This window comes from Megascapheus bottae, chromosome 6 (genome assembly GCF_031878675.1).
Source record: "Megascapheus bottae isolate mThoBot1 chromosome 6, mThoBot2.hap1, whole genome shotgun sequence".
In the NCBI taxonomy this organism is placed as follows: domain Eukaryota; kingdom Metazoa; phylum Chordata; class Mammalia; order Rodentia; family Geomyidae; genus Megascapheus; species Megascapheus bottae.
This window is the reverse complement of record NC_143514.1, coordinates 70,474,399-70,500,476: the sequence shown is the minus strand read 5'-3', so window position 1 is coordinate 70,500,476 and position 26,078 is coordinate 70,474,399. Positions and strand designations below refer to the sequence as shown.

The 26,078-nt window shown below is 48.1% G+C and overlaps 1 protein-coding gene across 1 annotated transcript; it reads left to right on the top strand.

The window, feature by feature from the left end:
• The first annotated feature begins 5,154 nt into the window (after positions 1–5,154).
• Eloa (elongin A) lies at positions 5,155–25,860 on the top strand. Its single transcript, XM_090335577.1, has 11 exons — positions 5,155–5,282; positions 12,816–12,872; positions 13,858–13,964; positions 15,770–16,967; positions 17,657–17,771; positions 19,671–19,826; positions 19,930–20,027; positions 21,819–21,999; positions 22,208–22,319; positions 23,160–23,335; positions 25,460–25,860. The coding sequence occupies exons 1-11, from the start codon at positions 5,208–5,210 to the stop codon at positions 25,519–25,521; spliced, it is 2,337 nt and encodes a 778-aa protein (XP_090191703.1). The 5' UTR covers positions 5,155–5,207; the 3' UTR covers positions 25,522–25,860.
• The last annotated feature ends 218 nt before the right edge of the window (positions 25,861–26,078 follow it).

The following is a 26,078-nucleotide window of genomic DNA, read 5'->3' as shown; positions in this document are numbered from 1 at the left end:
GGAGCTAGTGAAGGGCCAGGTGTGGCCCAGTGGCTCAGCCCTTCCCTGGAGGCACATGACCCTGTGTTCCATCTCAGTACTGCAACAAACAGTAACTGAGTGAGCAAGTGTCTGTGGCAAAGGCAGGCCAGCTCAACCTGATGACAGGTGGTTGTGGAGTGGATCCATTAGGCCTAGATCCTGAAGGAAGAAATCTGGCAGGTGACACACCAGTGGGGGTCTACTCCAGGTGCTGGCAGGGCAGGTAGAGAGGCTGAGGAGTGACATTGAGGCACCACTGCACTCTGTGGAGAGCTGAGGTGAAAAGGCAGTCTCAGTGTACCCTCTCTCCCCAATCTGTTCCCTTATCTGTAAAGCAGGCAGTGATTATGGAATGGAATAGCTGTCTCTATAAGTTCATTTAATATGTACAAAGCTGGAAAATCAGTATTTACTGAGTATCTACTGGGTTCTATAAACAGGAGACTCAAATACAGGACCTCCTAAATTTAAGTCATTTTAAATTGTGGCAATTGCTAGTACCAAAATAAAACAAGATGAACTAACAGAAGGTGTGATTACTAACTGGATACATTTTATATGTATTAAAAGTTTGAAAGTATCATTGGTACTTGTTACATTGTATGTGTGTATCAATGTGTCCTCCTCTACCAAGTATATAATCTACCACTGAGCTGTAGCCCTGCTTTTCTACATGTAAGTGTTTGTGTGTGTGTGTGTGTGTGTGTGTGTGTGTGTGTGTGTGTGTGTGTCTCCCAGTTGCTTTAATTCAGTTCTTGCTCCTGCTTGGCTGTTTCACTCAAGGCTGGTGCTCTACCACTTGAGTTTTTTGCTAGTTAATTGGCGATAAGAGTCTTGGGCTTTTCTACCTGGGTTGGCTTTGAGCCTGGATCCTAAGGTCTTGCTTTGACTTTTATGGTAGTTTTCAGCTTTTACAGCTACAGATGCTCCCAGGACAGCTCTCCTGAGGGCAGGTGATGGGTCCACCCTCTCTAGAAGCTGAGCTTCAGGGCGTGCCTTACACTGTTGATGGGAAGTGAACTGCAGGTTCAAGGCATTTTGTGGGAAGCACAGATGTTGAGTTACCTACTGCTCCCTACCACTAGCCGTCTCCAGCTGGGCAAATTACTCAGGTGAGTTTTTCACCTGCCCTGCAGAGGAGCACAAGAATTTCTTTATAAGACCCTGTGGCTTCCTATGAATTGTTGTTTTATAGGAAAACAGGTTTATGCCAGCTTCCTAACATATGATGTGTCTCCCTACAACTCTAGAAAGTAGGAGGAAACAGTTTCAGTGACTTTAATATCTTGATTGGGAGCCAGGATTAAAAAGGTGGAGTTGGAGGCTGCAGATTTGGTTGTTACTGATTCCTAGCCCTGTATTTTTTTTTTTTTAATATCACCATCCAGGTTGCCTCAGACACTGCCAGTTTGCTAAAATACAATGGCAGAGCCCAGTGCATAGTACAGGAGAGGCTGAGGGAGGAATGCTCTCTCACATTAGTGTCCCTCTCTCAGAATGAAGTCTGTTCAGCCCAAAGGGATGTCATGTAGATGATCTGAGCTCTTCTCTGTTATTGATGGCTGACTTTTTTTTTTTTTTTGCCAGTCCTGGGCTTGAGCTCAGGGCCTGGACACTGTCCTTGGACTTTCTCAAGGCTAGAGCTCTACCACTTGAGCCTCAGCACCATTTCCGGCTTTTTTCTATGTATGTGGTATCGAGGAATCGAACCCGGGTCTTCATGCATGCTAGGCAAGCACTCTACCACTAGGCCAAACTCCCAGCCCATGGCTGGCTTATTTTTGTTGCTATTTTTACTTGTCTTCCAGGGTTTTGAGTTATCCTAAAACCAGTCTAGGTTTGCTATTTTCCAAAATTAAAATATCTCAAATTTTTTTTTTTTGATCTGTCGTGGGGCTTGAACTCTGGGCCTGGGTACTGTCCCTGAGCTCTTGAGCTCAAGGCTAGTGCTCTACCACTTGAGCCATAGCACCACTTCTAGTTTTCTGGTGGTTAATTGGAGATAAGAGTCTCCTGCACTTTTGTGCCCAGGCTGGCTTTGAACCAGTGATCCTCAGATCTCAGCCTCCTGAGTAACTAGGATCATAGACATGAGACATTGGTGCCTGGCTCTTTTTTTTTTTTTGCGGGCAGTGGGGGCAGGGGTACTGATCCTGAGGCTTGCTCTCAAGGCCTGGGCACTGTCCTAAACTTTTTTCACACAAAGCTGGTACTCTACCACTTGAGCCAGAGTTCCACATCTGGCTTTTAGGTGGTTAATTGGAGATAAGAGTTTCATGAACTTTCCTACTTGGGCTAGCTTTGAACAGCTATTCTCAAATCTCAGCCTTCTGAGTAGCTAGGATTACAGGTGTGAGCCACCAGCATCCAGCTAAAATAATCTTAATTGTTCTCATTCCAGGCTCTAAAAGTTGGTTAGAGCTCTTCTCAGATTTCTAGATGCATATTGAAGCTGACCTTATGTTTAATAATTACTTTAGCTGGGTGCTGATGCTACTATGGAGGCTGAGAACTGAAGATTGGAAAGCAGGAAAGTCCATGAGACTCCTATCTTCAAATTAATCACCAAAAAAGCAGGAAGTGGAGCTGTGTGTGACTCAAGTGGTAGAGGAGCTGCCTTAAGTGAAAAAGCTCAGGGACAGTGCCCAAACCCTTGAGTTTAAGCCCCAGGACTGACATGTGCGTGCGCACGTGCGTGTGCGCACACTCACACACACACAGAAAATTAGTGCAGTGTTCCACCAACTTTCATTTGACGCCATTTGTGATTTTTCTTCCCCAGTAAAGTAAGGCTTAGCTGGACTCTGGTGGCTCAGGCCTCTGATCCCTAGCTACTCAGGAGGCTGAGACCTGAGTATCATGGTACAAAGTCAACCTGGGCAGGAAAGGCTGTGAAACTTTTTTTTTTTTTGCCAGTCCTGGTCTTAAGCTCAGGGCCTAAGAACTGTCCTTGGATTTTCTCAAGGCTAGAGCTTTACCACTTGAGCCTCAGCACCACTTCTGGCCTTTTTTCTATGTATGTGGTACTGAGGAAGCGAACCTGGGTCTTCGTGCAGTGCTTTGGCCTTTCTCAAGGCTAGAGCTCTACCACTTGTGCCACAATACCACTTCTGGCTTTTTCTGTGTATGTGGTACTGAGGAATTGAACCTGTCTTCATGCATGCTAGGCAAGCACTCTACCACTAAGCCACACTCCCAGCCCTTGATCTTTTTTTCTCTCTCCATGTTGTTTTAGGCCAAATTCCTGGTCCATTTGTTTTTGTTTTTTGGATGGGAGGGCTTGAACTCTGGGCTTGGGCATTGTTTCTAAGCTCTTCAGCTCAAGGCTAATACTACCACTTAGCTTTGGTGCCACTGGTGGTTAATTGGAGATAATAGTCTCATGGACTTTTTTTGCCAGTCCTGGGCTGGAGCTCAGGGCCTGAGCACTGTCCTTGGGCTTTCTCAAGGCTAGAGCTCTACCACTTGAGCCACAGCACCATTTGAAGCTTTTTCTATGTATATGGTTCCAAGAGTGCATGCTAGGCAAGCACTCTACCACTAGGCTAAACTCCTGGTCCTCATGGACTTTCTTGTTGTTGTTTTTGTTTATGTTTTTATTGTTGAGACCTCTCTGGGAATATTTGCAATGTTCTGTGTCCCGAGTATGGTTCAGGGCAGTTAGTCAGCAATTCTGCTTCAAGAATCAGCCTGCATTCCTTGATACCAGTACTTTATGTTCAAAATAGAATTTAAAAGGATAAAGGTGGCACAGAAGAGACTCTAGGCTTAGGACTAAAACCCAAATCCTTTTTTCACACACCTTTTCCCATGCAGTCATTCATTCATTCATTCATCCGGTCAGAGCTCCCTCCTAACACCCTCCCCCACCTCCCAATGGGGACAGAACTAAGAGCCTTGTACATGCTAAGCAAGCATTCCACCACTGAGCTGCAGTCTCACCCTTGTAAGGCCTTTTCTTACAATGCTGCTGCTGATATGACTGGATTGTACTAGGCTTCAGACAGTCAAAGCTGGAGAGGTTGTTCATTGAACTTGATAAATCAACAGCCCAGTGACAAGGCAAATCAATATACTGGTAATTTAAACTCTGACAAGGGTTGCTTGCTGAAGGAGCTTGGGGCTGGGGTCCATATAGAGGAGGGGGATAGGAGGGAAAGCTTCCAGCAGAGTGAGTGAGGGCCCAAAGAAGCAGTTCCTTCTGTTGTTTATTGTTCCTCTTATTAGCACTGTAGGAATAGATGATTTACTTTTTTACTAAGTAGAACAGCACTGCTCAGGGATGAGGGTGAGTGGCCGTTTAGTCTGCTCATGTCCAAGATGTGCTGATTTGGGTTACGTGGGTGTGGGGCAGATCCTCGGAGGATTCTCATATGGAATAAGCGCATTCGGTGCTTTTGGATGAACCCTGTTGTGGAGGGAGCAGGTGGTTATTACTTTCAGGAATTAAGATGTTTAACTTCTGATGAATCCCTTTCTTTCTCTGGTCCTCCATTGTTCAACCTACTCAGTTTTCTTTTTCCTTCGAGCTGGCATCTTGCTAAGTAACTGAGGCAGGCTTGCCACAGCCTCCCCAGTGATAGATTTAGACTTCAGAGATTCAAATTCAAATCCCTGCCCTGTCGTCAGCCTCACTTTGCTCCTCTGCAAAGTGGGGCTAATCCTTCGGAGGAGATGGGAATTAAGACTGTCTACCGGCGCCTAATGCCTTCTACTCAGGACTGCGGAGGACTGCGGACTGGAGCCCACCTGGGCCCACCTTCAGGTGTGGAGAGCGCGGGCGGGGCGGGGCCGCGGGGCGGGGAGCGGGTTTAGAGTCCTGGATCCCAGGTCCCATTACTTAGTGGGCTCCACGGGGCCGGGCGGTCTCGGGCAGGACCAGCGCCGGCGCAGGTCTCGGGCCGGACCGCGCAGGGCTCTGGGGGCCCTGGTCTCGGAACGCGAGGCGTCCCGGCTGCGGGCGACTCAGGGGTTCGGAGGATCCCGACCCCGGCCGGCGGGCGAGGCCTGCACGCGGCCATCCCCGCGCGCCCCGCGCCCCCCGCGAGCCCCACGCGCCCCGCGGCCGAGGCCCGGAAGGGGCCAGTCGCGCTTCCGTCTCCGCCGGGGCCACACGGAGGGCGGAGCTCGGCCCGAGGACGCGACGCGAGCCCAGTTCCGGCGAGGAGGCCGCGCCAGTGACAGCGATGGCGGCGGAGTCGGCGCTGCAAGTTGTGGAGAAGCTGCAGGCGCGCCTGGCCGCGAACCCGGACCCCAAGAAGGTGAGTGGGGCGCGGCGGGCGCGGGCGGGCGTTGGGCGCGGCGCGGGCCCTGTAACGGTCGCGGGCGGCGTCGCCATCGGGAGCCGGGGGGGGGCGGCTCCGGGCTCAGAGCCCCGCGGGTCCTGGGTGGTCTCCCCGCGGCGGGCCCGCGGGCGCCCCCCTCCCGGGCCGGCACCCTGGGAGCCTGGCGCCCCTCCAAAAGGACCGCAGCGCGGGCTGGGCGCGGGTCGCGCGCGCTCCGCACCTGCGTGGCCCCCGGACGGCCCTGCGCGGGCGACCCCCGGCTCCCCCCGGCGGGCCGGGGGATCCCGCGCTCCCCGGGAGCCCCCGGAGCCCAGCGGGACGCAGCCTTGCGCCGCCCGGCAGCGCTCCACGAAGTTGGGTCTTGCCGAAGTGGGGGGGGCAGAAGTTGTGGTGAGACCTGCTGACCTCGTGGGGAGCGGAGAGCCGCCGCTTGCTCCTCGGGTCCGGGGGCCGCCCCGCTCGCGGGCTCCCGGCTGGTCTCGGGGCGCTCAGCCGCCTCGGGAGGTGCACCCTCGTCCATTCCCTCTCCTCCCTCGCTCCTTCCCGGTGGGTCAGCTCGACCTGATCGCCATTTCCCAGGTTTTCCCGGAGCGCTCCTGCACCCCGGCCCTCGCCTGTCACCCGAAGCTTCCTCCTTCCTCCCTGGGTCCCCCCCACCCCCTCGCGGGCTCCAAGATCTACTTTTCAGGAAGCTCTGTGCGTTATCAGTCAACTCCGAAAGCTTAAATGCTTTCAACTAACTGGTGTGACATGTCCCCCGAGCTGAGCTTCGGTACCTAGTGGGCCAGGCGCGTTTACAAGTCGCTTTTTACAATGACCCTTTGTAGACATCTTGTAAATGGCCATTACTTCTGAGCACCGGTTTCTCTCCCCAAATGCTGTAATATTTGTGACTGTTGAACATCTTGACAAGTAAGTTTTATATAACCACCCCCATTTTTGGTCTTTATTTCTATCCCCCCCACCCTCTTCAATGGTGTATGTAGCTTCTAAAGGTGTTTTCCCACTAGAATGGAAAGTCTGCAGTGGCTTTTCAGGTACTGTAGTTGTTAAACATGAAGCGTCAAGTCAGCTCAAGTACATTTACTTGAAACATTAGTGATTTGATTTCCCTTCCCCCCACTCTATATCTGGGGCTTGGCCTGGGGGCCTGGGCACTGACCGGAGCTGCTTTTTTTGTTCAAAGCTAGCACTCTACCATTTGAGGCACAGCACCACTTCTGGCTTTTTTTGTGTATGTGGTACTGAGGAATCAAAGCCAGGGCTTCATGCATGCTAGGCGAGCACTCAACCACTAAGCCACATTCCCAGCCCGTTTTTGGTTTGATTTTTTTTTAAAGTTTTAGCTTTTTTCTGACCAGATAGAAAAGCAGATGAAGGGACCAGGTGTTTGGCCTAGTGGTAGAGTGCTTGCCTACCATGCACAAAGACCCGGGTTCCATTCCTCACTACCACATACGTAGAAAAAGCTGGAAGTGGTGCTGTGGCTCAAGTGGTAGAGCTCTAGCCTTGAGAAAGTCCAAAGACAGTGCTCAGGCCCTGAGTTCAAGCCCCAGGATTGGCAACAACAACAAGAAAGAAAAGAGAGAAAGAGAGAAAGAAAGAAGCAGATGAGCATCAGGGTGCAGTTCATTGGCAGACTGCTTACTCAGTATGAATGGCCCAGCACTGAAAAAGTGGAGGGAGAAATCACTGAACACTTGTAGATTTGCATTGTGAAGTACTATGAAGATTAGAAAACATTGAGGGATTGGTTTTTTTCTTTTTTTGCAGGGGGGGGGGGTGTCAGTCATGGGGCTTGAACTCTGGCCCTGGGTGCAGTCCCTGAACTCTTCAGCTCAAGGGTACCACCCTACCCCTGGAGCCACAGTGCCACTTCCAGTTTTCTAGTGGTGGTTAATTGGAGATAAGAGTCTCACAGACTTTAGTGCCTGGGCTGGCTTTGAACATTGATCCTCAGATCTCAGCTTTCTGAATAGCTAGAATTACAGGTATGAGCCACCTTGCCCAGCTCTTTCTTTTTCTTCATTTTTGTGTTGGTCTTGAACTCAGGCCTAGGTGCTGTTCCTGAGATTTTTTGCTCAGCTCTACTATTGTTCCACTTTCAGCTTTTTTTTTTTTTTTTGTAGTTAATTGGAAATATCTTTACTACAGCCTGGGATGGTTTTGAACACTGATCCTTAGATCTCAGCCTCCTAAGTAGCTAGGATTACAGGTGTGAGCCACCAGCACATGGCGAGAGATTTTTTTGGGGGGGGAGGGGGTCATGGGGCTTGAACTCTGGGCCTTTTCAGCTCAAGGCTACTGACCTACCCTTGAGCCAAGCCCTACTCCCCATTTTCTAGATGTTAATTGGAGATGAATCTCAGGTCCCAGGCTGGGAGTTTAGCCTAGTTGTAGAATGCTTGCTTAGAATGCACAAAGACCCTGGTTTGATTCTTCGGTACTACATACATAGAAAAAAAGCCAGAAATGGTGCTGTGTGGTAGAGCTGTGCCTTGAGAAAGCCCAAGGACAGTGCTCAGGTCCTGAGTTTAAGGCCCAGAACTGGAAAACAAAAGTCTCAGGTCCTTTTGTGCCCAGGCTGGCTTTAAAGGGTGATCCTCAGATCTCAGCCTCTTGAGTGGCTAGGATTACAGGCATGAGCCACCCTGCAAGAGATCCTTTTTTTTTTTTTTTTTTTTTTTTTTTTATAGGGCATAATAGTTGGCATTCAAAAGTGAATACCAGGGAAAGTTGCAGTCTGGCACCCTGGTCTTTTTCTTTTCAGCCTTCAGTTAACCCAACAAGCTCCCACAAGTTGTGCTTGATTATAGAGCAGCATTGAATTTGCATCCATATCTTGCTTTTACACCATTATCAGCCAAAGGCCTTGATTCCACACCAGTATTCATGAGTCTTATGGTGTTGAACATCATGGTTCAGGTTAGAACTGTTCTTACTGTACATTCATCTGCAATATAGCCATACTTGGGAGAGATCCCAAGCAGAGCAGCTAACTTTTTTTTTTTTTGCCAGTCCTGGGACTTGAATTCAGCGGTTGGGTACTGTTCTTGTGCTCTACCACTTGAGCCATAGCACCACTTCCAGCCTGTGGCCTGTGTGCCTGTGCGCGTGGTCACGTGTGGTCATGGGGCTTGAACAAAGCTACTGTCCTACCCCTGGGCTTAGGTGTTGTCCCTGAGCTCTTCAGCTCAAGGCTCCCCCCCTACCCTTGAGCCAAGCCCCACTTCCCATTTTCTAGAGGTTTATTGGAGATAAGAATCTCTGGTCCTTTTGTTCTGGTAGTTGAACTTCAACCTCAGATCTCAGCCTCCTGAGTAGCTAGGATTACAGGCATGAGCCACCACCCAGGTTGGCTTTTTTTTCTGTGTATGTGGTACCAAGAAATCAAATCTGGGTCTTCATGTATACTAGGCAAGCACTCTACCACTAGGCCACGCTCCTGGTCCTCATTTGGCTTTTTAATTTACTTTTTCTATCAGCTGTGGGGTTTGGGCACTGCACTGTACCACTTTGAGGCACAGCTCCTCTCCTGATTTTCTGGTGGTTAATTGGAGATAATATCACAGACTTTGCTTCCTGGGCTGGCTTTGAATTGTGATCCTCACATATCAGCCTCCTTAGTAGATAGGTTTATAGGAGTGAACTACCAGCACCCTACATTACTTGGCTTTTGTTCCTGCTGTTGAACTAGAGCTGATTTTCATGGCTGTCCTGTGGTAAATCTTGAATATGACTACGCAGAGTGCTTAGAAAACTATCCCTGGTACAGGGATTTGATATTAGCAAGTTTCCATCCGTTTGAGAATACCAAGTGCTGTGTTAATGCTTCTTGCTTGAAAATACTGGGAATGAGAAGTCCTTTCTTGTGTTGAGCTAGATCAGTTTGAAAGTTTTGGATTTGTTTTTCTGGTTAGTTCACTCCTGCTCACCTGAAGTCCTACAGAAAGGCAGCAACACTCAGGGTCACGCTAGGTGTGGAGGTGCACACACCCTGCAGCCTGCAGCTTCTGGCAGGCAGTGCTGAAAGTGCATGCCTCTGCATTTCTTCTTCTCCTGGTGCTCTTCTCCTGTGTTGTCTTTGCAGAGGTGGGACTCTGAACATGTGGACTGTGATTTGTCAGGCAGCACAAGGCTGAGGAGCTGCTCCTCTGCTTTCTTCCAGGCCCGAGTTGGGCAGATGGTACTATTTTATTTTCCTAATGACAGTGTTAGTAATGTTGGGTGCTTCTCAGCTTGTGAAGCGACATCAAGCCTCACTGCTCAGTTTCATTGTGTTAATTAGGGAAAATCATGGAGCTCAGACATGGGAGAGGAGTTGGCAGAACGGCCTTACTCTGAATGTGTGCATGCCTTTAGGGATGGTTCACACCTGTAATCCTGGCTACTCAGGAGGCTAAGATCTGAAGATCATGGTTCAAAGCCAGCCCAGGCAGGAAAGTCCATAGATTCTTATCTCTAATTAACCACCAGAAAACTGGAAGTAGTGCTGTGGCCTTGAGCAAAATTGTTCAGGGACAGCACCCAAGCCTGGAGTTGAAGCCCCATCACTCGCAACAGAAAAAAAGAAGATGACAAAGATGATCAAAAGGAATTGGCAAGTTGGGTACTGGTGGCTTATGTCTGTAATCACAGCTGCTCAGGAAGAATCTGAGATCTGAGGATCCAGGTTTAAAACCAGCTCAGCCTGGGTAGACAAATCTTAGAGACTCTTATCTCCAGTTAGCCAGCAGAAAGCCAGAGTGTGGCTCAAGTGGTAGAGTGCCAGCCTAAAGTGGAAAAAGCCAAGCAAAGAGCTCAAGGCCCAGAGTTCATTTCCCAGTAACAGTACCTATATACACAGATAGGAAAGGAAAGAAAGGAAGAAAGAAAATTGACATTAGTCTTTGAATCTATAGTTTGGATGACAAATAGGTGTATATACAGGCAGGTATGGTGGTACACATTTATAGTTCCAACACTCAGAGGCTGAGACAGGAGGACCAGACATTCAAAGCTAGCCTGGTTTTTACACAATAACACTCCTGTCTCAAAAGAATCATACAGAAAGGCGATACACAATTTTTCTTGTATTGGATTACAGTGGAGATAGAATTTGAGTGGAGGACATTTTCATTCAACTTTAGAAAGTTGTACACTACTACCCAGATAGACCACTTGACCTCTTAGGTCTAGTTAACCAAGATTACTGTCTGTATTCCAGTTAGTCTGCCTAGCAACTTGGTGAAGTAAGTAATTATGGAAGTAGAATGACCAGAAAAACACACTTGTTACTCCACCTATTAGCAACACAGCATGGCAGCTAAGAGACTAAGCTACAAGGGCTGGGGAACAGGACTTGTTATGGAGTAGTTTAGGGTAAGGATCCCCACAGGTACCTACTTTGAATTACTTAACTGTGCAGCACTCCTTATCGGGCAAATGTTCCCACCCACTCTTCCTGGAGAAAGGGAGCAAGTAGGAATGGGCTGAGCCATGTCTGGTGGAAGATCCACATCAGAGCGGTCAGCTGATAGGTGAAGTGATGCATTATCAGCATGAGGAGCTTTTACAGTATCACAAAAACTATGACAGAGTACCTCACTTTTGTCTCAAGTAGAGACAAGATCCAGTTTCTTCTGCGGGTGGTGTAGCAAGTTCAGAGAGGTTACCAGCTTGCCCAAGATCAGCTGCTAAGAAGGTGATGGCCTCTCTGACTTTGGAACTCCCATCTTAACAGCTCTGTTATACTGAATTTGACCTAGTTTTCAGGACTGAATAAAGGAAATGTGGGCAAACCCAGATTTCCTTTCTAACCACCCTGGCATTTTGTGTTCAATGTCAACACAATCCAAGCCCAGCTCTGAATCTGGCTGCTCAGGATTACTCTTGGCTTCCCACTAGAAAGCATTGTGAGGCTGGCACCCTGCTGCTACTGTCTTCCTGCAGAGGCCTCTTCTCTCTACCACCCTCTGCCAGGCCCAGGGGAAGTTCCTCTAAACTTGGTATCTTTCTCATAAATCTCTGTTATAATGAGACAGATAAAGTTGCCAATGACTAGCAGAGTAGGCAGATTCCTGTGCCTCCCGTGTCTTCGCCTTGGTGTGGCAGAGCAGTTGAAAGTACAGTCTGAAGCTAAGGACTCCAGTAAATCCTGTCCTGTCTGTGTCCTGGGGCTAGTGACAAAACGTTTGGAGCCTGTCCTCACTTGTGAACTACCTAGTAGCCATTCTCATTCCTGGAAAATGCATAGCACTGAGTGAGCAGTGAGCCATCAGAGTTGATTTTCTTTCTTTTGTTTCTCTCTCTCTCTCTCTCTCTCTCTCTCTCTCTCTCTCTCTCTCTCTCTCTCTCTCTCTCTCTCTCTCTCTCTCTCTCTCTCTCTCTCTCTCTCTCTCTCTCTCTCTCTCTTGCTTTGCTTTCCTTTTTGTTCAATCCTGGGGCTTGAACTCAGCCTGGGTGCTGTCCCTGAGTTCTTCAGCTCAAGGCCAGTGCTGTACTATTTTGAGCCACAGTGCCGCTTCCAGTTTTCTGATGATTCATTGGAGGTAAAGAGTCTCACAAACTTTTGTGCTAGGCTGGCTTTGACCCATGATCCTTAGATCTCAGCCTCCTGAGTAGCTGGAATTACAGGTATGAGCCATCAGCACCCAGCTAAAATAATCTTAATTCTCTAATTCAGGCTTATCCCTAAGTTTCTTTAGCTCAAGGCTAGCACTCCTGAGCCACAGTGCCACTTTTGGCCTTTTCTGTTTATGTGGTACTGAGAAATTGAACCCAGGTCTTTCATGCATGCTAGGCAAGCACTCTGCCATTGAGGCACATCTCCAGCTCTCATCAGTTATTCTTTTATTATTATTATTATTGTAATTAATAAAAGGGTTACATGATATTTGCCAGATAGAAGGTGCATTAATTCACATACATTGATACCCTTTCACATGTCTTGGTACCCTTTACCCTTCCCCCCCACCGCCCCCCTCCATCAGTTATTCTTGTTCATTCCTGTGAATGTGATTGTGATGTGACTTTATAAAAGCTAATGTTTGGGGCCAGGAGTGTGGCCTAATGGTAGAGTGCCTAACATGCACAAAGCCCTGGGTTCCATTCCTCCATATCACATGCACAGAAAAAGTTAGAAGTGGTGCTGTGGCTCAAGCAGTAGAGCTCGGGCTTTGGGAAAACCCAAGGACAAGCTGGGCGTGGTGGCTCATGTCTGTAATCCTAGGTACTCAGAAGGCTGAGATCTGAGAATTGCTGTTCTAAGCCATCCTGGGCACTAAAATGAGACTCTTATCTCCAGTTAATCACCAGAAAACTGGAAATGGCCCTGTGGCTCCAGGGGTAGCCTTGAGCTGAAGAGCTCAGGGACAGTGTCCAGGTTCAGAGTTCAAGTGCCATGACCAACCCCCCCCCCAAAAAAAAAAAAAAAAGGAAAAAGAAAACCCACAGACAGTGCCCAGGCCTTGAGTTCAAGCCCCAGGACTATCAAAAACAAAAGCTAATGTTTGTTTTATTTTTTTGCAGCTATTGAAATATTTGAAGAAACTCTCCACTTTGCCCATTACAGTAGATATTCTTGCGGTAAGAACGATGCAACTTTAAATATTATAAAACTCTGCCCACAGTGTTGTTGTTACTGAGGAGTGTGGAGTAAATTTAGAGGATGGGCTTTGGAGCCCTACACAAAGATTGCATAATTATGATCTTGTTTGCATTAGATGTCCAGTCTAGACAGATTCAAAGACAGAAAGGAGGCAAATAGTTATCTGGGGCTGGTGGGACTGGAGGGAACAGAGTATCTTCATAGGGTGGTAGAAATGAGGGGTAACAAGTGAAAGGTATTCATAGTCCAACAGTCCCAAGCCAGAGTCATTGATGCCCGCTAGCTGGTCAGGCCAGCTGTCAGTTCCTAACTGCCTTCCAAGGTGGCTGTAAAGTGACTACAGAGGAGAATGGCTCAGGGCAAAGGACACAGATACCAGCCCCAAGCTTCATTTCTGCCTTCTGTTTTGGGCCCAAGGAAGAAGTCAGTGTTTCTCAGCAGGCATGTTTATATTCTAGCTGAAGTAAGGATTACATTGTATAGGAGTGTTCTAGAAGTCACTCAGTTATTTACATGGTTAAAATGGAGACTGATTGCAGTGCTAGTGTGTTGGAAATGTTAGACAAATACCCTACCACTTAACTATGCCTATTAATGTGACTTGTATTTCAAAATTAAAATAATGAATAAAAAGAAGATTGGCTTTGCAACTTGGATTCAAATCTTCAAATCGCGTTTTGCAGTGTAAGTCCAGTGAAGCTAACTCATCTTCTCCCAGGTTATAAAGAGCTTCAGCTCAGCCTAGATCTGTCTATCATTTGTCACATTGTTAAAGTTCTGGAAGTCTTTTAATGACAAGTTCCTCTGAGTTTGGATGCATTGTTACTATGTATCACTAGAGACTTGTGCCATAAGACAACAAAGTAACACTATATTCAGGACACTTCCAAGGTGCCATGAGTTTATATAACTTATTCTCATCATTTCCCCTATCAACTTCTGTGTGCCATTTGCCATTTGCAGGAGACTGGTGTTGGGAAGACAGTAAACAGCTTTCGAAAACATGAGCAAGTTGGAAGCTTTGCCAGAGACCTAGTAGCCCAGTGGAAGAAGCTGGTTCCAGTGGAACGGTAAAAATATTTCTATTTAGATTTGTTTAGCTTTGTTTTCTTTCCTTTTCTTTCTTTTTTTGTCAGTCATGGCGCTTGAATTGTGGGCCTGGGTACTGTCCCTGAGCTCTAAAGCTCAAGGCTGGTGCTCTACCACTTTAGCCACAGCACCACTTCCAGCCGTTTCTGTGTATGTGGTACTGAGAAGCTTCAGGCAGGCAGTCTACCACTAGGCCACACTCCTGGCCTTTTTTTTCCCTAATGTGCTGATCCTGAGGCTTGAACTTAAGGCCTGGTCACTGTCCCTTAGCTTTCTCCCTCAAGGCTGGTGCTCTACCACTTTAGTCCGCTGCTAGCTTTTTTGGGTTGCTAATTGGAGAAAAGTCTTATGAACTTTATTGCTCAGGAGCTGGCTTTTGGACAGAGATCCTCAAATCTCAGCTTCCTGTGCAACTGGGATTAACAGGAATAAGCCACCAACACCCAACAGCTTTAAATTTGTCTTTAGTATTCCTCTTCCAACTTTGTATTTAAAATGCCTGTTTTGCATCATTATAAAAAGAATCCATGATCATTGCAGAACATTAGAAAGAATTTAAAATAGAGATAAGAATAAAAATTTCTAATTTGTCATTTAAGGATGAGCACTAACATTTCTGGCTTTTTTGTTGTGGTGGTAACTTTAGTTGTTCTGGAGGTCTTGACTACCTTCTCCTAGCTACATCCCAAGTCTTCCAATTTTTCTTTCCTCCCCTCCCTCTCCCTTCCTTCCTCCCTTTTCCCTTCCCCTTCTGCGCCTACCCCCTCCTTTTTTTCCCCTCAGTTTTGGCGCTTGAACTCTGGACCTGGTTGCTGTCCCTGAGCTCTTCAGCTCACCTTTGAGCCACAGCACACCTTCAGGTTTTCTAATGGTTAATTAGAGATAAGAGGCTCACTTTCTGTAGTGCCCTGCCTGGTTTTGAACCTCTCTGTCCTCACATCTCAGTCTCCTGAGTAGCTAGGATTGCAGGCGTGAACACCACATCCAGCCTTCTTTTCCATTTTCTTGTTTCTTTCCTTTCTGTATTGTAGCTTCAACTCAGGCCACATTCTTGTTTAGCTTTTTCACTTGATCTTCACTCCTGGCTTTTTGCGAGTTCATTGGAGATGAGATCTCTTGGTTCTGTTTGCTGGGGTGTCTTCCGCAGATTTCAGCCTCAGCGTGCCTAGGATTATTTAGCTGCTGCCCCTTCCTGCTCACTTTTCTTTTTTCTAGTACTTGGCCTAGGTGCTATTATTGAGCTCTCTCTCTCTCTTTTTTTTTTGGTCAGTCGGTCATGGGACTAGAACTCTGGGCCTGGGAGTTGTCCCTGAGCTCTTCAGCTCAAGGCTACTGCCCTACCCCTTGAGCCATTGAGCCGTGGATCCACTTCCTGTTTTTGAGTGGTTAATTGGAGATGAGTCTCAGTACTTTGGTGCCTGGGGCTGGTTTTAAACCTTGATCCTCAGGTCTTAGTCGCCTCAGTAGCTAAGATTACAGGCATGAGCCACCGCACCCAGCAGTCCGTGAGAGAGTCTCTCTCTCTCTCTGTCTCTCTGTCTCTGTCTGTCTGTCTGCCTCCCCTCTACCCAAGTGAGCACTGTCCTTGGGCTTTCTCAAGACTACAGCTCCACAGCACCACTTCCAGCTTTTTCAGTGTAAGTGGTACGGAGGAATGGAACCCAGGACTTTGTGCATGCTAGGCAAGCACCCTATCACTAAGCCACACTTGCAGCACTAAGGTTTGTACTGGGGTCTGAACAAGGATTACACTGGTGTGTATATCTGTTTTTTTCTTCTGGTTTAGAAACAGTGATGCTGATGAACAGGACTTTGAGAAGAGCAGCTCCCGAAAGCGCCCTCGGGATGTTCTTGAGCGGGAGGAAGAGGAAGGGGACCGCCAGGAAACCTGGAAAGCCTCCGGCACCCAGTCCTACAGCCCTGAGCACAGACAGAAGAAGCACAGAAAGCTCCCAGAGCTAGAAAGACCTCACAGAGTGTCTCACAGCCATGAGCGGAGAGATGAGCGAAAGAAGTGCCACCGAGCATCTCCACCGTATTCTTCAGACCCTGAGTCTTCTGACTATGCCCACGTGCAGTCCCCGCCAGCTTCTGCTAGTCCCCATCACCACCAGGTGTTTATGAACCATTACCGGCCTCCAGAGGAGGACCACGAGCCCATCGTTCCCCACCAGAAGCCTGGGAAAAGCCACAGTAATGTCCTTCAGGAGAGACTGGGGTTCAGTCAGGAACGGCACCTGGGGGAGCCCCAGGGCAGAGGGGTGATGAACCAAAACAAGGAGCACAAATCTTCCCACAAGGAGAAGCGCCCTGTGGACGCCAGGGGAGATGAGAAGGCCACTGCTCTGAGCAGGGAAAAGTCACATAAGGCCCCCACCAAAGAGGAAAGCCGAAGGCCACTCTCAGGGGACAGTGGGAAGGAAAAACAATCCTCCGGCGCTGTCAGGAAGGAGAAGGAGAGAGAAGGCAACAGTCTCAAGAAGAAGCTTTCATCCACTTCGGAGGTTGCTTCTGACAGCCTCCTTAAAAAAACAAAACAGAAGGATTTGGAGAAGAGCAAATCCGACAAGACTAAGCAAGGTGTGGATGGGCTAGACATGAGCAAGGGGGCTGGAGACTTGATGCCCAAAGCAAAAGAAAAGGTCTCCAACAACCTAAAGGCTCAAGAAGGGAAGGTGAAGACTTCTCATTCAGGCAAAAAGTCCCTAAGCTCCTTTCCCAAAGAGGAGGAAGCAGACGTGGACGATGAATTTGAGCAGCCCACCATGTCCTTTGAATCATACCTCAGCTATGACCAGCCCCGGAAGAAAAAGAAGAAGATTGTGAAAACTTCCACTGTAGCTCTTGGAGAAAAAGGGCAGAAAAAAAGTGAATCTAAAAGCACTAGTAAAAACCTGGACTCAGTTCAGAAATTGCCCAAGGTGAATGAAAACAAGTCAGAGAAGCTGCACCTGGCTGGATCTGATTCAGCCAAGCCAAGAAAGGTAAGCTGGCAGTCAGGGCCGGCACAGGTCTGCCTGCCCCCCTCTCCCGGGCTTGCCTGGCCTCATTGGCTGCCATAGAAATAACACCCATGGTAATTTCTGGGGGAGGCTCCCATAGTAGAGGGCCTTGCTAACAAGTATGGCGCCTGGGTCCAAATCACATCACCACCCTAAAAAAATGACAATTTTCAGCCAGGTACCGGTGGCTCATGCCAATAATCCTAGTTACTCAAGAGGCTGAGAGTTGGTAAATACAGTTCAAAGGCAGCCCAGGCAGAAAAGTCCCCGTGAGACTCATCTCCAATAAACTATTCAAAAAGAAAAGAAAAAAAAAAAAAGGCCAGAAGTGGCATTGTAACTGAAGTGGTAGAGCTCTAGCCTTATAGCACAAAGAGGCTCAGGGACAAAGCCCAGGCCTTGAGTTCAAGCCCCAGGACTGGCCAGAGAGAAAGGGAGGGGAGGAGTTTTCTGGGCTAGGGATATGGGTCAGTGATAGAGTATTTGCTGAATGTGAGGCTCTACACCCAAAACATTTTCATTGGTCCCGTCTGCATTTGTTCCTTGACTTAGCGAGTGTCATCTGGGACTAAGCCCTGCCCAGTCTGAGGTGGGCCGTGTCTTGTTGCTCTTGGGACGCCCTGTAGGAGAGCATGCGCAGTGGGAGGGCCTCTGCTCACTCTCTCTCATAGGTCCCCATGGATGCCGTGCCAGTGCTGCCAGACCTGCCATTGCCCGCGATCCAGGCCAATTACCGCCCACTTCCTTCCCTTGAACTGATATCTTCCTTCCAACCAAAACGAAAAGGTGATTTTCTACATCTCCTTTTCAAATGGGGGTGGGGGAGTGAAAAATCTCATTCGTGCTCTGTGACAGTGTTTCATCAGATTTCGAGTACATACATTTTGGCTCAGGTGGAATCCCAGCACTGGTCTGTACAAGGTGTTTGACCTTGAGTAGTATTTTCATTTCTTTGAACCTCAGTTTATATAGCCCATAACTGGGAGCAGTAATGATATTTGCCTAATATAGTTAAGGTAATCCATACATGATAAAGCTTTTAGCTCCAGATTTTTTGGGGGGAGGAGAGGAGGCAGGGCTTGAACTCTGTGCCTGGGCACTGTCCCTGAGCTCTTCACCTCAAGGCTACCTCTCCGCCCCTTGAGCCACCGAGCCACTTCCAGTTTTCTGGTGGTTAATTGGAGATAAGAGTCTCACAGACTTTGAACCTCGATCCTCAGATGTCAGCGGTAGCTAGGACATGAGCCACTGGTACCCAGCAACTCCAGATTTTTTTGTATGGCAAGTCTTCAATAAACCTTAGCTGCTGCTGTTATTAGTAGTCCTTTATTCTGTATGTCCGGTGATTTTTATATTAAAAGAGAAATGTCAGCTGGATGCAGTAGCTCACACCTGTAATCTTAGCTACTCAGGAGGCTGAAATCTGAGGATCAATGTTCAAAGCCAGCCTGGGCATTAAAGGACACAAAAGTCCTTGAGACTCTTACCTCCAATTAACTCCCAGAAAACCGGAAGTGGGGTTGTGGCTCAAGGGGTAGGGCAAAAGCCTTGAGCTGAAAGCTCAGGGACAGCACCCAGGCCCAGAGTTCAAGCCCCATGACCTACTGACAAAAATAAGCAAATAAATAAATAAAGAGAAATGTCAGCCAGGCACCAGTGGCTCACATCTATAATCCTAGCTACTCAAGAAGCTTATTTCTGAAGTTGAAAGCCAGATGGAGCAGGAAAGTCCTTGAGACTTTTTTTTTTTTTTTTTGGCCAGTCCTGGGCTTGAGCTCAGGGTCTAACCCTGTCCTTGGACTTTCTCAAGGCTAGAGCTCTACCACTTGAGCCTCAGCACCACTTCCAGCTTTTTTTCTATGCATGCTACCACTAGGCCAAACTCGGAGCCCCAGTCCTTGAGACTTTTAACTCCAATTAACCACCAGAAAACTCGAAGTGGAGCTGTGACTCAAAGTGGTAGAGCATTAGCCTTGAGCAAAACAGCTCAGAGATAGCATGAAGGCCGAGTTCAGGCCCCCAAACAAAAAGTCTAGTTAATTTTAATTATTTATTAACATTTGGTGTCAGTACTGGGGCTTCAACTCTGGGCCTAGTTATTGTCCTTGAGCTTTTTCACTCAAGGCTGATGCTCGTCACTTGAGCCTAGCCTTCCTTCTTGCTTTTTGCAGGTTAATTGGAGATGAGTCTCACAAACTTTCCTGCCATAGCTGGCTTTAAACCATGATCCTTAGATCTCAACATCCTGAACAGCTAGGATTATAGGCATGAGCCAAAGTGCCTGGCTCTGAGACTCTTACCTCCAATTAATCACAGAAAAAATTGGAAGTGGGGCTGTAGCCCAAGTGTTAGATTGCTAGCCTTGAGCAAAAAGGAGCTCAGGGACAGTGCCCAAGCCCAGAGTTGGAGCCTCAGGACCAGCAGTAAATAAACAAATAGAAATAAAACCCTGTATGTGTGCATCATCAGGAGGTGAACGGAATCACAACTCACACACTGTAAATGTGCAGACACTGAATGATTACTTCAACGAAAATGAGGGAGTGCTGTACATAGGGTCTATGATACTAAGATATACATGGGCTTATTTTTGCCAAGGGCCTAGAAGGATCCATAGGAATTGGTAACATTGGTTGTCTTTGAGACTGGGGCTTGTGTGACACTCTGGTTTTTCTTGCCCTGTAGCATTCTCTTCACCCCAGGAAGAAGAAGAAGCTGGATTCACTGGGCGCAGAATGAATTCCAAGATGCAGGTGTATTCCGGTTCCAAGTGTGCCTATCTCCCCAAAATGATGACCTTGCACCAGCAGTGCATCCGAGTGCTTAAAAACAACATTGACTGTGAGTAGTCGCCTGCTCTTCTCAAGCTCTTCCCACCCACAGCCCTGTCACTGGGTGGCCTGGGCATTAGTCAGCACCCTCACTTGGGATGTTTCTTCTGCAGCCATCTTTGAAGTGGGAGGTGTCCCCTATTCTGTTCTTGAACCTGTTTTGGAGAGGTGTACACCTGATCAGCTCTACCGCATAGAGGAATGCAATCACGTGAGTGTCCCCTCTCGGGGGAAGAGGGCAGTCTTTTGGCTCTGTCTTTAAAAGTAGCTTTGTCAGCAGGGGGTGGTGGGGGGCAGTAGGGTGCAGTGGGGTGCGGTGGCTCATGCCTGTAATCCTAGCTACACTGGAGGACCTGAGACTCTATCTCCTATTAACCTCTAGAAAACAGGAAGAGGGGCTTGGCTCAAGGGTAGAAAGGTTGCCTTGAGCTGATGAGCTCAGGGACCGCGCCCAGGCCGAGTTCAAGCCTTTTTTTTTTTTTTTTTTTTTTTTTTTTTTTTTTTTTTGCCAGTCCTGGGCTTGGGCTCAGGCCTGAGCACTGTCCTTGGACTTTCTACTTTTATATGGTACCAAGGAATTGAACCCGGGTGTTCGTGCATGCTAGGCAAGCACTCTACCACTAGGCCAAACTCCCGGCCCCGAGTTCAAGCCTTTTTGTCTCTGTGTATCTGCCAGGGATGGAGGGCAGGTCAGAGGCCAGATTACTGTTGCGGGCATGTTTGTTTTACCTTAGGACCTTCAGACAGGTATTTTCTATCACCTGTTCTTTTTTTTTTTTTTTTTTTTTGGTCACTGGGCTTGAACTCTGGGCCTGGGCGCTGCCCTGAGCTCTTCAGCTCAAGGCTTCCTCCCTACCTCTTGAGTCACAGTTTTCTAGTAGTTAATTGGAGATCAGAATCTCAGTCTTTAGTGCCCGGGCTGGATTTGAACCGTGATCCTCAGATCTCAGCCTTCTGAGTAGCTAGCATTAAGGCATGGGCAACCATGCCTGGCTTCTTCTTTACTTAGTAGGCAGACCTCTTGGGTTAGAATCATTGTGGGAGTCAGGAGGCGAAAAGCATTTCACTGCCTCCCTTGAGCTTGCCTGCTCACGACGGTCATAGACATGGGAGAATGCAGCAGTGGAGCACTTGCTCTGTGCTGACACTCTGGTGTCTGAGTATCTCTTAGGTGTGCCCATACCTTGCAGTTCCCTTTAATGCAAATAAGCTTTCCTGACTATGTCATGTGTCTCTGCTCAGAGACCTCTGAACCATGGCATCTGCTTTGCCACCAGCAGTTCAGTGTGTTGCTGGGGAAGCTCCTAATTAATTCACAGCTATCCAGAAGCTGCTGACATAGCACCTCACACTTTTTTTTTTTTTTTTTTTTTTTTTTTTTTTTTTTTTGCCAGTCCTGGGCTTGAGCTCAGGGCCTGAGCACTGTCCTTGGACTTTCTCAAGGCTAGAGCTCTACCACTTGAGACTCAGCACCACTTCCAGCTTTTTTCTATGTATGTGGTATGGAGGAATCGAACCCAAGTCTTTGTGCATGCTAGACAAGCACTCTACCATTAGGCCAAACTCCTGGCCCACACTTAACATTTTCTACATTTTTTTTTTTTTTTTGCCAGTCCTGGGCTTGAGCTCAGGGCCTGGGCACTGTCCTTGGACTTTCTCAAGGCTAGAGCTCTACCACTTGAGCGTCAGCACCACTTCCAGCTTTTTTCTATGTATGTGGTACCGAGGAATCGAACCCGGGTCTTCATGCATGCTAGGCAAGCACTTTAACCACTAGGCCAAACTCCCGGCCCAACATTTTCTACATTTTTTTGGCCAGTTCTGGGCTTGAACTCAGGGCCTGAGCATTAAAAATGTTTTTCCTACTACAGTTGTGGGAAATAGGCCACAATATAGGCTACTAGGTAGAGTAAAAAAATCTTGGAACATTTGTTGTTCCTAAATGGAAACCAGATTGTGTAAGACTACTTGATGTAAGTGACATGTGTTGTCTTGGCTTCAGGTATTAATTGAAGAAACAGACCAATTATGGAAAGTTCATTGCCACCGAGACTTTAAGGATGAAAGACCAGAAGAGTATGAGTCCTGGCGGGAGATGTACCTGCGGCTTCAGGATGCTCGAGAGCAGCGGTTACGATTATTAACCAAAAACATTCGATCTGCACATGCCAACAAGCCCAAGGGTGAGAGACAGGGGATGTGGTGACCCCAAAAGGTCTCCTGCATTTGCAGGTGGTCAGGGCTGTGCGTGTCTTCTGCTGCAGTGCCTGCTACCACACTATGGGTTTGTTGATGCTGATAATCCCCTGGTTTGGGGACTTGAAAGCCTATCTATTACATAGCAGAATGTCTCTGCTCAAGACAGACCGTATTATTCACATTTCTCCCCAGGCCGACAAGCAAAGATGGCCTTTGTTAATTCTGTGGCCAAGCCACCTCGTGACGTCCGACGGAGGCAGGAAAAGTTTGGAACGGGAGGAGCAGCTGTCCCTGAGAAAGTCAGGTATGAGCTTTGTCTCCACAGGGCAATGAGGCTGAGGGAGCTGCACGAGCAGGCGAGCAGGCGTGTGGTGTGTGAGATGGGGAGGCAGACTCCTGAGCCCCTTCCTGAGCCACTACTTCCTTGTGGGGTGGGGGGTGGAAACGATGACTGCCTCTGGTGTAGGGCCCAGGCCGTCAGTGGTCAGCAGATCTGGCTGGTGGGATGAGCTCCCTCATGCTTTCTCTTTTCTTCTTTTTTTTTGGGTGGGTCATGGGGCTTGAACTCTGGGGCTGGGTGCTGTCCTGAGCTCTTAAGCTCAAGACTACTGGAGCTTGAACTCAGGGCCTGAGCACCGACCTTGGGCTTTCCTCAGGGCTAGTGCTCAGCCACTTGAGCCACAGCACTATTTCTGGCTTTTCTATGTGTGTGGTACCAAAGAATCAAACCCGGATCTTCATGCATGCTAGGCAAGCACCTCTACCACTAGGCCAAACTCCTGGTTCAAGAATCTCATGTTCTTTAGTGCCTGGGCTGGCTTTGAACCATGATCCTCAGATCTCTGCCTCCTGAGTAGCTAGAGGTACAGGCATGAGCCACCATACCCACCTCTTTTCTTATTTAGACAACATAGCTTTGTGGGTTGATCAGATTTTATCTTCTAGGCCACAAAAGCAGTTTCAGTGCCGTCTGTCACCTCAACAGAGAGGTTGACTGATAGGTTGGTTCTTAGCGGGAGGCTCACAGTGGCTGCCAGGCCTGCTGTTGTGCTCTAGGGAGTCTGCCTGCAGCAAGCCAGCTTCAAGCTGTGCACACAGGGGCCGATTCCTTCCATTGGCATTACAGTTTTGTTCTGTATTACAGGATTAAGCCAGCCCCGTACACATCAGGAAGCAGCCATGTTCCTACTAGCAGCAGCAATAGCTTCACCGCCAGCCCTGAGGAGCCAGCCTATGACGGCCCCAGTACCAGCAGTGCCCACTTGGCTCCAGTGGTCAGCAGCAGTGTGTGCTATGACCCTAGAAAACCCGCTGTGAAGAGTAAGTAGCTTGGATGCCTGCTCAGATATTCACAATGCTTTTGAATCCCTTGAATGTCACTGTGGCTTGTGTTTGATGTAGCATTGTAGGATGCCTGGCACCTGCTAGTGGGGCAGTCAGCTTACTACCCTGCCAGGTTCATGGCAATATGAACCAACTAACTACTGTTCACCTGTATACCTTTTTATTTTTGCTTATACTGGGGCTTGAACTTGGGGCATGGGCACTGTCCTTGAGCTTTCTCAAGGCTAGAGCTCTACCACTTGAGTCACAGCACCACTTTTGTCTTTTTCTATGTATGTGTTACTGAGGAATCAAACCCAGGTCTTCGTGCATGCTGGGTGAGCACTCTACCACTAGGCCAAACTCGCAGCCCCACTTTTTTTTGGGGGGGGGAGCGGGTCAGTCATGAGGTTTGAACTCAGGGCCTGGGAGCTGTCCCTGAGCTCTTTTGTTTGAGGATAGTATTCTACTACTTTGAACCACAGTGCCACTTCTGGTTTTCTGGTGGTTAATTGGGGATAAGGGTTTCATGGGCTTTCTTGCCTGGGCTGGCTTTGAACCATGATCCTCAGATTTCAACCTTCGAAGTAGCTGGGATATAGGTGTGAGCCACCAGCACCTAGCTTTTTTTTTTTTTTTTTGGCTAGTCCTGGGGCTTGAACTCAGGGCTCAGATCCTGAGCACTGTCCTTGAGCCTTTTCAAGGCTAGCACTCTACCATTTGAGCCACAGCACCACTTCTGGCTTTTTCTATGTACCTGGATTTTTGTGCATGCTAGGCAAATACTCTACCACTAGGCCAGACTCAGGGCCTACTTTTTATTTTTTTGTTTTGTTTTTTAACTTTTTTTTTTTTTTTTTTTTTGCCAGACCTGGGCTTGGGCTCAGGTTCTGAGCACTGTCCTTGGACTTTCTCAAGGTTAGAGCTCTACCATTTAAGCCTCAGCACCACTTCCAGCTTTTTGCTATGTATGTGGGGTACCAAGGAATCGAACCCGGGTCTTCGTGCATGCTAGGCAAGCACTCTACCACTAGGCCAAACTCCCGGCCCCTGTTTTTTAACTTTTAAACCTAAATATAAGCCTGTCTTTTTAAGCAGTAAGTTTATATTCGTGAACATTCCATGATAAGTTCTTTTTGCAGAAGCATGTGTGTGCATGTGTGTACACACCAGTCCTGGGACTTGAACTCAGGGCCTAGGCACTGTTCTGAGCTTTTTCGCTCAAGGCTGGTGCTCTGTATCATGTAAGCCACAGCTCTGCTTCCAGCCTTTTGGTAATTAATTGAAGATGAGTCTGACAGACTTTTTTTGCCCAGGATAGCTTCAAATCACAATCCTCAGGGGCCAGGAGCATGTGGTAGAGTGCTTGCCTAGCATGTCGGGTTTGATTCCTCAGTACTACATACATAGAAAAAGCCAGAACTGTGGTATGACTCAAGTGGTCGGGTTCTAGCCTTGAGAATGCCCAAGGACTGGTAAACAAACAAAAAACAAAACAAAAACCCACCATCCTCAGATCTTAGTCTCCTGAGATTGCCTGTCAGTGTCCAGCTCAACTGGATATTTTATTACTTCTTAAATCTTAGTTTCCTAATACTTTTCCTGTTTGCTTGGGACTGTCCTTGGGGGTCTAGCTTGAGAAGAATCTCTGCATGCTCACTGCAGGGCCATGGAGGGCCAGAATCTAGGTGTAAGCATCAGCAGGCTGCCCTGCTCAGATATGGTTTGCACAGTTCCCTGAGCACTGGAAAGATAGGGATGGTGGTACTGTTTCCTGCTTCTGTGTCTGTGATGCAGGTACACCAGAGCAAGTGGCCATTGGGGTTGGCAAGGACTGGCTTTCCTACCTTCCCCTTAATTCACATCCTTGGGCATATGGGCCAGTCTTCCTGAGCTGCGAAGCAGGTGGTTAGGGATGGTGATGGCTGTGCCCTGGGCGCAGGGTTTGTCTGTGTCTGTTGCTTTCTTACTGTGTCAGCAGGCAGTTAGTGTCTTGCTTGTATCCCTTGTGGGGTGATGCACAGCCAAAAGCAGAAAGACTCAGCTTGGCTTTGACGACAACCTATTGTGGTGTGTGTGAACTGCCACCAGTGTGAAGCAGCTGCCTGTTTCTCTCCACAGAAATTGCACCGATGATGGCCAAGACAATTAAAGCTTTCAAGAACAGATTTTCCCGACGATAAACTGAGGACTTGCCCTGGAGATGGAATTTGAGGGGGCAGGAATGCAGGGACATGGGGGGGCTGGGGAGGGGACTTACAAAGGAGACCAGCACCTGTCTTTTGCTGTATGGAACCTTTTGGTCTGTGCGTGCCGCATGATGATGGGTTGTTCCGAGCGCCACAGCCCCTGCCCGTCCGCCTGCCGGAGCACAGTCAGCCTTCCCAGCACCATGTGAAGCCTCAGTGTCACTGAGGATTTTAAGGTCACTTAGACTTTTGTTGCTGATTAGCATCTTTGTAAACTATAAGACATAGTTTTAATGAATAAATACTGCCCCAGATTGTATTTATATTACCCCAGGTTTTTCTGTTTTGTGTGTTTTTTCCTTGTTCTCTACCACACACAGCCTTGCATTGTCCCAGGTCCTTTAGATGAAAGCCTAGCAAAAGCCGTGTCTGCCTCAGGTGAGCTGTGGAGCGGCCTGTGGTCCAGGGGAGGACGGCGCCTTGGCCTGGGTGCAGTTGTTGCACATGGGGCAGGAGTGCCTGTCAATCAGCGCCGTGACTGTCCTGGGGAG